This window comes from Peromyscus californicus, unplaced genomic scaffold, assembly GCF_007827085.1.
Source record: "Peromyscus californicus insignis strain IS unplaced genomic scaffold, ASM782708v3 Scaffold_21__1_contigs__length_65335640, whole genome shotgun sequence".
Classification (NCBI taxonomy): domain Eukaryota; kingdom Metazoa; phylum Chordata; class Mammalia; order Rodentia; family Cricetidae; genus Peromyscus; species Peromyscus californicus.
Window position 1 is genome coordinate 9,110,781 of NW_026294514.1, and position 13,485 is coordinate 9,124,265.

The 13,485-nt window shown below is 45.6% G+C and overlaps 1 protein-coding gene across 1 annotated transcript in view; it reads right to left on the reverse strand.

Annotated features, from left to right (window-relative positions):
* Nucleotides 1-11,684, reverse strand: part of Rftn2 (raftlin family member 2) — a 58,185-nt gene extending 46,501 nt beyond the window's left edge. The window contains exon 1 of the mRNA XM_052749476.1: nt 10,947-11,684. Coding sequence (XP_052605436.1) covers nt 10,947-11,085 — 139 coding nt within the window. The 5' untranslated portion in view covers nt 11,086-11,684. The remainder of the gene's footprint in view (nt 1-10,946) is intronic.
* Between the last annotated feature and the right edge of the window lie 1,801 nt (nt 11,685-13,485).

Sequence of the window (13,485 nt, forward strand, 5' to 3'; positions counted from 1 at the left end):
TGCATATGTGTGTGTGCATATATGTAAAGGTCCATGTGTGTCTTGTCGTTCTCCACCTCAAATTCAAGTTTTGTGGAGAACTTCTTTTCATGGCATTTCTCTATCTGAATGTTTTCAACTGAACTTAAGGCTGTGAGGTATTCAAATCTCTTCCTGGTGAGTAGTACACACTGAGCAAGTTTTCTTTCTTCTTTTTTATTTTTAAATTTTTTTATTATGTACACAGAGAGGGCGCCAGATCTCATTACAGATGGCAAGTTTTCAGCTGCTCTCAAAGAGTGGGTCATTACATATCCATGGCAGGCACAGCCTCTGCCAGCCCTTTGATTTGACGTCCTTACAGCGGGCAGGAATATCAGAGGCTCTACTGCCCTTTAAACACAGGAAATTAAGGGGGAGGTGGTGGTTGGCTCGGCGGATTGCAAGCACAGGCAGTGAGTCGCAGCTGTGAGCTTTCTTGCCGGCCTGATGCTGCTCACATTCTTTGAGAGAAGGAACAAATGGTGTTTATAGCCTTGGTGGGTGTGGCCGGTGACTGTGACATTAATGCTACAAGGTCTGTAAAAGCGTGGCTGTATCCTAGAGGGCTGTTGTGAGGCGTCTGGAAGGGAGCAATCCGTAATTGCTTTTAAAATTATACAAATGCTAAGTGAGTTTGTATTGTGACACTTAAGACTTGTGGAGGGTTGAAAAAATTCTTTCTTCTCAAAGCTTCTAAACTAAAATATTCATGGATGCTTTTCATGCTCCTTCGCTAAAAAGCTTCAACGACAAAGCTCGAACCTTTGACTGAGAGTCAGTGGACACGGTGGCTCCTGCTTGTCATCCCTACATCTAGGAGGCTGAAGCAGGAGGATTATGACAAGTTCTAAAGCAGCCTGTGTTACACAGTAAGTTTCAGCCAGGTTGGGCTACAGCATGAGGCCTCAAACAAACAAACAAAACAAAACAAAAACAATAAAACACCCCAAACAAACAAGCCTCCCAAACCCAAATGAGCAAAAACATACAAAGAGTCACTTTCTACTCTAAAGCTGGGAACTTGTTAAACACTAAAAATTTTGCTCTAATAACACAATTCTGTGGAAACAGCACAAACCATATATAATTATTTCCACCAATTTAACTCTGAAGATTGGTTTGTATTTATAAAATATATCTAAATCTCTTTTAAGGACAATCAAAATGGTCTGGCAACGTGCATGTTCCCCCCACAGTTTTAAGGGGGATGGTCCAACAACATGCATGTTCTCCTCAGCAACTGTAGAACAGGAAAATAAGCAACGAATTCCAACATGTGCCGAGTTCTATGTGAACAGATCACATCCAGTTCTTAATCCCTACAGACCCTTCAAGGTGGGTGTTTATTGACTGATAAGGAAATTCAAGGAGAGAGATTAGGGAATTGATCTAAATTGCTAGTAAATTCTGAGGCTGAGCTGGAACCCAGGCAGCAACACATGGGAACTGGGACACCCATGTGCCCACAGGGAAGAAAACTTCATTGATTTGAAGCATGTTTGTTGAAGATTTGTGAGTTCAGGCATGAGGTCAGCCATATGAGCGGTTCTCAACTTCCTAAGGCTTCGATCCTTGAATACAATTCCTCATGCTGCGGTGACCCCAGTCATAAAATTATTTTTGTTGCTACTTCATAACTAATTTTGCTACTGTTATGAGTCATAATGTAAATATCTGATATGCGACACCTGTGAAAAGGTCATTTGACCCCCAGGTTGAGAACGCTGGTTTAGACTATGGTTTAGATTGTTAAGCCATTTAATGTGTAGCTGTTAGGATTATCTGCTTTATTCTGCGAGTGAGAGGTTCTTGAGTAATTGAGAAATACGGCTACTATGTAAAAAACATTGACTCAGTATAGTTAAATGAAGTTACATTCTGGCAGTTTTTCTTTTTCTTTTTTTCTTGTATTTTGAGACAGGGTCTCAGGAGCCCAGGCTGGCCTTGAACATGGGGCCAATTATCCTGTGTCCACCTCCTGAGTGCTGGGATTAGAGGCGTGTGCCACCTTGCTTGGCACTGGACACATGTGGGAGAGACTTATGGCAGTTTGGGAATCCTGTGACCTGCCTTTGTATGCTTTCTCCTTCATGAACCATGCAGCCTCCAGCTTACAGAATTCCTCTCACTTCTGGCCTTTGTTCATTCTGTCTTTCAGCCTTGTTTGTGTTATCCCCATCCATTCCTACTCTTTGAACTTTCCTCCGGAGGGAGGGTATAACATACACAAGAAAATAAGCACGAAATGAATAAACTTTAAACCACCAAAACTTTGGTGACCAGTATTTAATCAAAAATGAGAAAGCGGCCTGCTCTCCAGAGACCTCTCAGTCCACTCTTTCCAATCTTGGTTCTCTCTTTCCATCACACCTAACCTCGACTGCCCAGTAACCACTGCTTGCTCTTCCTTAGTTAGTGCCAGGGATTGGGAATGCAGCCCCGATCTCTACAGTTCAGTGTCAAGCAGAGACTGTGCTAAGAAGTGGTCTGCCACTGAGAGCAATCATTAATAAATGGGACCTCCCATAACAGAGACGGTTCTGTAAGGCAAGAGACACGGTCAATAAGACAAAACGGCAGCCTACAGAATGGGAAAAGATCTTCACCAACCTCACATCTGACAGAGGGCTGATCTCTAAACTACATAAAGAACTCAAGAAATTAGACATTGCTGGGCGTGATGGTGCAGGTCTTTAATCCCAGCACTCGGGAGGCAGAGGCAAGCGGAACTCTGTGAGTTCGAGTCCAGCCTGGGCTACAGAGTGAGTTCCAGGACAGGCGCAAAGCTACACAGAGAAACCCTGTCTGGGAGGGGGGAGAAAAAGAAAAGAAAAGAAAAAGAAAAAGAAATTAGACATCAAAATACCAAATAATCCAATTAAAAAATGGGCTACAGATCTAATCAGATAATTCTCAACAGAAGAATCTCAAATGACCAGAAGACATTTAAGGAATTGTTCAACATCCTTAGCCATCAGGGAAGAGCAAATCAAAACGACTCTGAGATACCATCTTACACCTGTCAGGATGGCTAAGATCAAAAACACTGCAGACAGCTTATGTTGGAGAGGATGTGGAGCAAGGGGAACACTTCTCCACTGTTGGTGGGAATGCAAACTTATACAGCCACTTTGAAAATCAGTATGGTCGTTTCTCAGAAAATTGGAAATCAATCTACCTCAAGACCCAGCCATACCACTCTTGGGCATATACCCAAAGGATGCTCAATCATACCACAAGGAAACATGCTCAACTATGTTCATAGCAGCACTATTTGTAATAGTCAGAATCTGGAAACAACGTAGATGCCCCTCAACTGAAGAATGGATAAAGAAAATATGGTACATTTACACAATGGAGTATTATTCAGTGGTTAAAAAAAAAACAAAAACGATATCCTGAAATTTACAGGCAAATGAATGGAACTAGAAAAAACCACCCTGAGTGAGATGACCCAGACCCAGAAAGACAAACACAGTATGTACTCACGCATAAGTGGATTTTAGACATAAAGCAAAGGATAACCAGGCTACAATTCACAACCCTAGAGAAGCTAGGTAAAAAGGAGGACCCTAAGAGGAACATGCATGGATTGTTCTAGGAAGGGGAAAGAGAGAAGTTCTCCTGGGTAAACTGGGAGTGTGTGTGTGTGTGTGTGTGTGTGTGTGTGTGTGTGTGTGTGTGTGTGAGAGAGAGAGAGAGAGAGACAGAGAGAGAGAGAGACAGAGAGAGAGAGAGACAGAGAGAGACAGAGAGAGAGAGAGAGACAGAGAGAGAGAGAGAGAGAGAGAGAGAGAGAGAGAGAGAGAGAGAGAGAGAGAGAGAGAGAGAGAACATGAGAGAATGGAATTGTCAAACTGGGGGAGGGAGAGCAATGAAAGAGATATGATAGAGGGGCCATTATGGGCTTAGGGAGAAACCTGGTGCTAGGGAAATTCCCAGGAATCCACAAGGACGACCCCAGCTAAGACTCCTAGCAATAGTGGAGAGGGTGCCTGAATGGGCCGTCCCCTGTAATCCGATTGGTGACTGCCCTAACTGACATCGTAGAGCCTTCATCCACTGAGATCCGCAGCTAGGCAGGGGCCGAGCACCTGGAGTCCAGTCGAAGAGAGGGAGGAGGGATTGCACAAGCAGGGGGGTCAAGATCATGATGGGGAAACCCACAGAGACAACTGACCTGAGCTCGTGAGAGCTCACGGACTCTGGATGGAGAGCAGGGGAACCTGCAGGGGACTGAACCAGGTCCTCTGAATGTGGGTGACAGTTGTGTGGCTTGGGCAGTTTGTGGGGCCCCTGGCAGTGGGACCAGGATTTATCCCTAGTGCATGAACTGGCTTTTTGGAGTCCATTCCCTATGGAGGGATACCTTGCTCAGCTTTGATGCTGTGGGGAGGGGCTTGGTGCTGCTTCAACTTGATATGCCAGACTTGTTGACACTCCATGGGAGGCCTTACCTCCTCTGAGGAATGGATGGAGGGTGGGATGTGGGGAAGATGGGGGGGGGGGAATGGGAGGAGGGGAGGGGAAACTGTGGTTGGTATGTAAAAAATAAAAATAATAAAAAAAAAAAAGTGGTCTGCCCCTGGGCTATACTGCCAGGCTGACTGGTGGACGTTTTGAGCCTTATGAAAATGGAACCCTACAGTGCTCACTCAGGGTGTGTCTTCACCTCACACGCAGTGCTGGACTTGCCTGTGAGCTGTGTTTCTGGAGTTCTGCTTTCATTGCAGGATAACAGGAGTCAGCAAGGGACGGCCATGGTGTTTAGCTGTGTGTCCCCTGCGGCTGCGGAGTTGAGCAGGCGTGACCGAGGCCACCTGGCTCATAAAGCCTACCATGTTTATATCTGGCCCTTTGCAAAAACTGTTAGTGGATGTCTGCAGTCAGTCCCCTGGTCCCTTGTGTGAGCATGCTCTTGGCTTGGGAATTCCCAGTTGCTTGACTTGGACATCCTTGTACACCACACGGTATATGTGAGCCCTGGGTGTATCTTCAGTTAAGTAGAAAATTCCATTTTTTTTTTCAAATGGTTATTACACTTTACTGGGACCTGTCATTGACGGTCTCAGAATTTTAGCTGTTCTGAGTGTTTTACAGTAGTGGTTTAAACATGCATGTTCCTGATCACCAATGACTGGATAGTTTCACGTCTTTTGGCCACTTGGATTTCCGATTTTGTCTGTTCATGCTGTTTTAACTTCGGCACAGTGGCTGCTCCTCAATCTATTTCAGCTGGCAGTTGCGTCTCTGCAGTTACCGGCCTGCTTCTCTAGCAGCGGCCTGGCCACTCAGGCCACAGCCTGGGGGAGAATTCTGTTCCAGAAGGTACCGGCTCTGTTGCTACCACTAAAGGTAGCTTTAACTAAATCTCTGTCGTTCCATTTATAAATAAGTCTCGAGATTCAAAGGCTGGGGTGAAAACCTGCAAGCTCAGAGAGGCTGAGTAGCAAAAAACTACTCTCTCCTTGCTGGTGTCTCCGAAAAGCCTGTGCTTCTGCTACACCAAACCCGAAAAACCTGTGTCTCTCCAAATCCCACCCAACTACTTCCCGTGTCTCTCTACCTCTCCCGGATGCCCTCTGATGCTCTATGTTTACTTCCTGTCTACCAGTTGCTAACTCAGCCTCCTGACCTAAGGTTAATTTTATTTGATCGATGCATATGCAAATGCGAGGTTCATAGTGTGATCGAATATCCCTCAACATGTCCAGATTCTTGTCTTTTTTTTTTTTTCCTCTTCCAAACTGGGCTGTCTTTTCCTTATTGTCTTGTAGTGGTGATTTAAATGTTCTGGACAGAAGCCTTTGTCAAGAGTCTCATTCATTCTTTACCTCTCAGATGAGATGGCACTTCTGAAGGGCCCTTCTGGACCTGCCCACTCAGGTCAAGAGGCCCTTCTTCCATAGCCTTTGCAGCCCTAGGCTGCATCACAGGGCACAGTGGTACACGTGGCTGAATGCTTCCTTCCCTGCCACAGGGTGCTCAAGCAGATGTAGTCTGCTCCAGTGCACAGAACCAGGCTTTTCTACAGCGTGCCTCAGCTTTTAGCACAGGGGATGAACCAGGCTTTTCTACAGTGTACCTAGCTTCTAGAACAGGGGTGAATCAGGGTTTTCTATAGTGTACCCCAGCTTTTAGCACAGGGGTGAACCAGGGTTTTCTATAGTGTACCTCAGCTTTTAGCACAGGGGTGAGCCAGGCTTTTCTATAGTGTACCCCAGCTTTTTAGCACAGAGGTTCTCAGAGTGCTTCTCACTTGATATAAGGAACACAGGTAGGAAAGGAAGCCCCAGAGAAAGCCCATAGAGTTGGCAGGAATGTAAATGCGTTGTCTCCTAACACTGACTGGTTTTTGCTTTGTTTGTGAGTCAGGGTCTCATGTAGCACAGGCTGGCCTCAGAGCTGCTGTGCAGACAAGGATGACTTTGGACCACTGATCCTCCTGCCTCCACTTCCCCAGGCAGGGATTGTAGGGCTGTGTCTTCCTGCTTGGTTTTATGCAGTGCTGGGGAGTTAACCCAAAGCTTCGTGCAGACCAGGCAGACACTACCAATGAAGCTACATTTCCAGCTCTGGACAGTTTTAACACTGGGTCAGCTGTAGCTGTATGCTATTAATAGAGATCCTTTCCTCCCCCAGTTCAGAATGGAATTCTTTTCCACAATAGTCTGTACTTGTGAGATTTGTTATTTTTCTCAGGTGGACTATGTCACCAATTCAAACATAATGGAACACCTTAATGTAGTTTAGTAAAAGGAAAGAATAGCTATTATATTAACACTTAAGAGGATTCAGTCAATTTTATCATTAATTTCTCTCCGTGTAGCACTTTAACATTTAAAAACCCATTGATTGCTTGGGAGAAGCAGAATTTATTAGACTGATACATTTATACAAAATGCAGTCTGATTTTGATTCCCCGTTACCCCTGTCCCTTTCACCCCTTTCTTATTTCTGACAGGTCTTGCTATGTAGCCCAGGCTGCCTCAATCTTTCTGTTTTAGCCTCCCAAGACCTGGGATTACTGGCGTACACCACCATGCCTCACTCTTTTTTTTTTTAACCTCTTTTTCTGACCATTTATTTATTAACTGTGGTCAATTTTTAGTACCTTCTCTGTAGAACTTCATTCCTATTCTGGAATGTTTTCTAACACTTAACATGATTTGTCTCCTTCTATATTAAACCTGTGCTCTCTGCTCGCTGGCGTTACACCGTTCTGGAAGTTTCACTCTGGTTGCTTTTGTTGAGTGGTTCTCTTCATGGGTATGTACCAAATCAGCCCGAGACACTTGCTGGGCCCAAGCTCCCTCTTTTGGAGACTTTCTCTCTGTTCTCCTTCAAATCACCACTTCCCGCTGGGAATACAAAGAGGAGTAAGAGCTGGGTTTAAAGAAGGAAAGGGATGTGGTCCATCCCCAGCCTCGGAGATAGAGGTGTTCTCACAGGAGGGCCAGTCACAGCTAGTGTTGAGTGAGCACTTACTAACCCCGGGGTACCCCCTGGAGGTAGTGTTCCCTCACTTCCGTTAATATCTAAAGAGCCGTCTGATGTAAGCAGCGTTAGAATTCCCGTGTGCAGACAAAGAATCAGCCACAGCAGCTGGAAAGGACTCATGACCCAGGAACTATGACTAGCGAGTCTTCTTTGCCTAACCGTCATGCTAATATTTTCCTTATTGAGATGTAAGGAATGACCGGAAGACCAGGAAAGCACAGAGAGAGGACAGGCGAAGCAGAGAGAACAAGACAACGAGCATGGGAGGCAGCAAAGAGAACTGGAGGGAGAAGAGGCTGGGAAGCTTCAGCTGTTTGTTTTCTGGTTGGATGAGTGTGTGTGTGTGTGTGTGTGTGTGTGTGTACGCGCATGCACACACACACTCACACTTGAGCATGCACGTGTGAGCTTGAGTGTGCGTGAGTGTGCATGGAGGGCACAGGTGGACACTGGCTGTCTCCCACAATTACTGTCAACCTTACTTTTTGAGACAGGTTTCTCGTTGGACTTGGAGCTCCTGGGTTGGTTAGGCTGGTGGGACAGCGCTCCCCACAGCCGCCTGTCTGTCTCCCGGGTGCTGGGAGGACGATGGACACACCCGGCTTTTATGTGGGACTCCAGTCCTTACTCGTGTGCTACAAGCCCTTTGCTGACTGAACCATCCCCTCAGCAGCTGGTCAGATGTTTGATGAGAAGGTTGAGAAGAGGTTGAGTAAAAAGTGAGTTCACCCCTAACAGAGGAGCAACTTCGAACCGATCAGCACTGGACTGAAAATAACGTTTCATTCTCCTACCACACATATACTACCATGGACACTTTGCAGGACAGAATTTGCCATGAAATGACCGGGGAAGGGGAGAGAGAGGCAGAATTGAATGGGAGATAAATAAGTGTTCAAGATACATTGTAACATGAAGGAGGGACTTGGAGTTTTTAAAGTCTCCCCCTCTTTAAACTTTATTCTCTGTTCCATGGTTTCCATTTGGGGACAAAAAAAACACAAAAACCAAAACCAAAACAAAAAAAACCAAAACAAAAAACAAAAACCAGGAAAGTAAGAGACAGGCTCACTGTGAACACACACAGCTGTCACCAGGCCATTTTGTTTCTGCCTAGGTTTCTCGCTGTGTGGTAGTCTGGCAGCCAGGAGCGGCACTATTCATTTTCTTCCCAGCAATTCCAGGAAGGGATGGCCAGTGCCAAGCAGAGGGCTGGCATGTGTTAGCCCACCCAGACTCACCATCACGGACGCTGCGGCGCGGCGGCGGCAGGCAGGTGGCTGTCGGGGACAGGAGAGGGGCAGGGAGACTGTGACTGAAGAGGGGGCGGGGCTGGTACCCAGAGTCCTGGCTTCCGAAGAAAAGGCGAGACCAAAACAAACGGGCAAACAAAACCCCCAAACACGAACGTGTGGGAGAACCGGGAAGCAAAGGGGCCTGATGGGGCCGGGACACCAGGCGCCTGTACCAAATAGGAAGCAGATGCTGCCCAAAGACATGCGCCTGCTTTAGAGTTAGCGTGTGCACGACACACCCACGCCTGCGCTTGAGGACGGAAGCACCCTTCTGCAGCCTCTCGAGTGGAAAGTGGGAATTATGTTCCTTTGATGGAGAAAAAGGTTTCGGCTAACAACCAAACCAAAATGACTGCTGAGTGAAGGCTGTGTGTCCTTTTGATTCGAAGGTAATCGTGTTTATACGTATTTGTTGGAGGTGCTAACATCTTGGAACGGTATGAATCAGAGAAAAAAAAACATCAAGTCCGTAAAGTTCTACAGCCCGAAAGCGAGCTGTGCACCAAAATCTTTAAGTGCAGATGAACATGGTTCTGGCCTAAGCGTCTCAAGTAGTTAGGAAGGGCACGTTCTTGTAGTCTATGCATTTACCATCCAACACAGTCTGTACTGATAAGGAGAAGCAATGGAGTGAACCCCCGGAGAGGCGCCCCATCACAAGGATTTTTCTCAATTGACTTTTTTTTTCAAATGAATTTTTTTTTTTTTTTTTTTTAGGTTTTTCGAGACAGGGTTTCTCTGTGTAGCTTTGCACCTTTCCTGGAACTCACTTTGTAGCCCAGGCTGGCCTCGAACTCACAGAGATCCGCCTGGCTCTGCCTCCCGAGTGCTGGGATTAAAGGCGTGCGCCACCACCGCCCGGCTCAAATGACTTTTTTTAAGGCATGTAAAAATTCATTACTGGCTACTTTTCTATCAGCCTTACCTCAACCCATTTTAAATTCACACAACAAAGAAGAAAATTGAGAATATTAACTTTTCTTCTTCTGGCAGCCTTATCCTTACTTAGATCAAAACAGGTAAGTAAACATGTTTCAAGCACAGGTAGAGATCTTATGCGTCTCTGGGAGGATTCTGCTTGCTGGCCAGCTCAAGTTTTGACAAAGAAAAATGGGCTGCTCTTGCTTTGTGCACAAAGATGCACTGTTTTCAGAGCAAACCAAAAAAAAAAAAAAAAAAAAAAAAAAAAGGGTGGTGGCGGTGGCGGTGGTGGCGGTGGGGGAAAAGAGGAATAGAGGACTATCTGGTAGGATAATTTATTTAGTATAAACTCTATGAATTGATAGAACGTATGACTTGAATTAAAATTATGCTTTTCTATAAGAACTTAATACTAGTATTTGGAAAACTCAGCAAGTGTCTCTAAATTTCACTTTTTTTGTTTTAAAGCACATCATAATTAAAGATGCAGTTTGTCTTAAACCCTGTTATGTCTGTGTGGCTATTGGACTCGTGTCTGTAACAGTAGTCAGTTTCCACAAGGAGGAAGGCAAAGCCTTTGGGGAAGAGGAGCTGCCTGGGCCCCTTCCCCAAGCCTCCTTCTGGGCTTGTTTATTTGTGTTTCCAACTTTTGGGAACAGAGTTTCTCTGTTAGGGATGGAGCACCCAGCTGAGGAGGTGTCTCCCAGAAGGACTACTTTTTTCCTCTACAAACAACAACAACAACTTTTGGTCAACTTTAGTTGGGTCAAATGTATCACATGAGTAACACAATCACAAAATTCAACCCGCTGGCCACCTCAGAATTGCCTTTGCCCAAGTTTTCCACAGTGCATACAAGTAGCATCGCCCACAGCCTGTGTCCCGTGCCTTTCAAATCTTTCCAAAACACAAGCTGTCATCAAGGCTACAGCAATTTGGCCTAGAAATCAAACATTTGTCCTAATTGCTTTAAAAACGAAAGGAACATTTCCAAACAGTTTTCCTAATTTTGTATAATATACATGAACCATGTTAAAAAAAAAAAGCAAAAAAATCTCCCCAGATATGATTAAGAAACAAAGCGTCATTGTTAGATGGACCAAACAATTTCATTATGAAAACGAGCTTAAGAATCCACAGGTCCACACTTCAAAAAACGAGTATTCTCTTATTTTGGAAACAGATAGCTACATTAGAAGTGAGGAGTACCTTGTAAAGTAAAATCCAGCAGCGCATACTCATAAGCCAATTCTGTCTTTGTTTCCACTTGCGGTCTCTTGAGGGTAGAAAATATTTTTCCAGGGCTGCTATCATCAGGGTCTTCCAGCTTCCTAAGTCCGCACCCCATGGCAAAGTCTGCAGGGAGTTAGATTGCGGGGGACGAGCAAGGGGCACCGGAGCAGCCAATTCTCTTGTTCAAGCTGCGGAAAACCAAGTTAGAGACTTCACCGTTTTAGTTTGATTTTCAGCGAAATGAGAGATAGCCAGAAAGCAAACGGTGGCGGCGGGTCCCGGGCGAGGAGCGGGGGACTTTATCCATTCTTCTGGAAGGGCACGGAGCCCCTGGTTCAGCTCCGGCTCCGGGACGCTGGGCTGGATCTCCGAGGAGCTCACAAACTGCTGCAACTTAGCGGAGAATTTCCATGCCACGTCAATTTACAGCCAGCCAGCCCCCGACCAGAGCTCTGGCGCTCAGGGCACCGGGCTTTGTCTCTCCCGGCCGGCTGAATGGAAAAGAAGTGTTCCGAAACGGAACCAAAGGCAAAGTACAGCTCGGGTGTGGTTCTCTACAGATGGAAGACAGAGTCCGTCCAAGGGATGCGGTGCTGTCTGTGTTCTCTCTCCGTCCCCGTCTTGCTCTCTCTCCCTCCCCTGCTTCTGCCGAGAGAGCAAAAGGGAGGGGGAGAGGAGGGAGGGAGAGAGGGAAGGAGAGAGGGAAGGAGAGAGATTCTCAGTGTGGTTGGAAACAAAAATCAGTTCCAGAAAGGAAGTGAGCTTTCTGAGGGAACCCTGGAATCCAACAGGAGGACAGAAGGGAAAAAGAGAAAGAGAAAGAAAGGAATGAAGGAAGGAAGAGAAAACCAGAAAAGCGCTTTAGTCCTAGGTGGAACGTTTGAAAATCTCTTTCCACATGGAGTTTCTTTTTGCTAGAAAAATGTGCTGGTTAAAACCAACAAGTATAAAAAGCTTAAAAAAAACTTAAAACATTTTCATTAAAAAAAAAAAAAACTAGAGGAAGAAAGAGGATAATGGAGTGCATATGGTCAAAGGCCATCACATACCTATTTAGAAATGTCATCGAAAAAAGTTTTTTTTAACATAATTGCAAAAGAAATAGTTACACGAGGAATTAGTTTTCCCAACATTCTTAGTTTAGTATTTTATTTATTTATGTGCATGAGTGTGGGTGCCTACATGTGTGCAGGGGCCCTTGGTGGACAGAGAGGGGGCCAGATCTCTGACCCCGCGGTAACAAATGGTTGTGAACCACCATGTGAGTTCTGGAACCATAGCTGGGTCCTCTCAAGAGCAGCCAATGCTCTTGGGTCTGGACCGACTCTCCAACCCTGCACCCGGGGTTTAAAACACTGTTGTGACAGCAGATCTTCAGGTCTCAAATGGCCTCAGTTAAAAAACAAATGTGGATAGCTTAACTCATGTAATCCTATAATTTGCCACATATCTCAGGTCAAGAATAATTTACAAGGAGCCATAGCCATGTGTATGTAATGGTGTTGTGTCCTGTCCAGATCCAGGCTCCTCATCACCAGCCCTGAAAGCAGATTGCTTGTGTGCAGATTCTGCTTCTCAGGCTTATCACAGGCACGTTCTGGGGCAAGTTACTTGACTTCTCTGAGTTTCAATTCCTTTCCTTCTTAAAATGTCCCTAGTGGTACTTCTGCCACAGGGCGGTGTCAAGGGCTGACCAAGATAATTGCGCCTTCTGTCCCAACACTGCTTGTGTCAATCTGTGCACCTTACGAGGCAGGGCTGGCAGTCATGAGAGGAAGGAAGGGATTGTGGTACCACTCCCACTATTTACAAAATAAATCCTGATCTCCTTTGAGAAAGCCTGGCTGAAGAGATTTTTCAGTTCATTAAAGTCTACACATGAAAACTCCTCGAAGGGAGCATGTGTGGATTATTGAGTTTGTAGATCGAGGTCATCTTTTGCCTCTTCCTTCTGCCTACTCCCCTTTAAGTATTTTACTTCTCAGAAGCGTTTGCTATAGGAGACCATTCTATAGTCCTCATGTTCAAGGCTGGGCATAGTAGGTGGAAGGGAATTCTGGGAAATGAGATGAATCAGACAGTAGATTGAGAGAGAGACTCACTTGACTCAGGGTTGCTGCACTTCACGTCCCCTTTCGTAGGATGAGCCCTTGTGCTGTTCTGCTGTAAACTGGAATCTCTGCTGGTCACTAGTACCAATCACCGTACTTGTAAAGTTGTTTATTAAGCACCCCATTACCTTTATCAAATACCTGCCATTTCTAGGCACTCAAAAACTCTGGGTACAAAATATGCCTCAACAGGGTCTGTCCCCTAACGGAACTTACGGGACTATGTCCTGGCTGTTTTCAAGGATGAGTACATGTAGGAATGACACAGCCTGTGCCTGGGGGAGGGGAGCACATAACTAAGGGCACGTGGGAAGCTGTGTGGCATGAATGAGCAACACCGAGCAGCTGACTACTAGAACATAAACCGTGAAGGAAAAACCAAGCTGGGGAAATGGGCTTTGAAT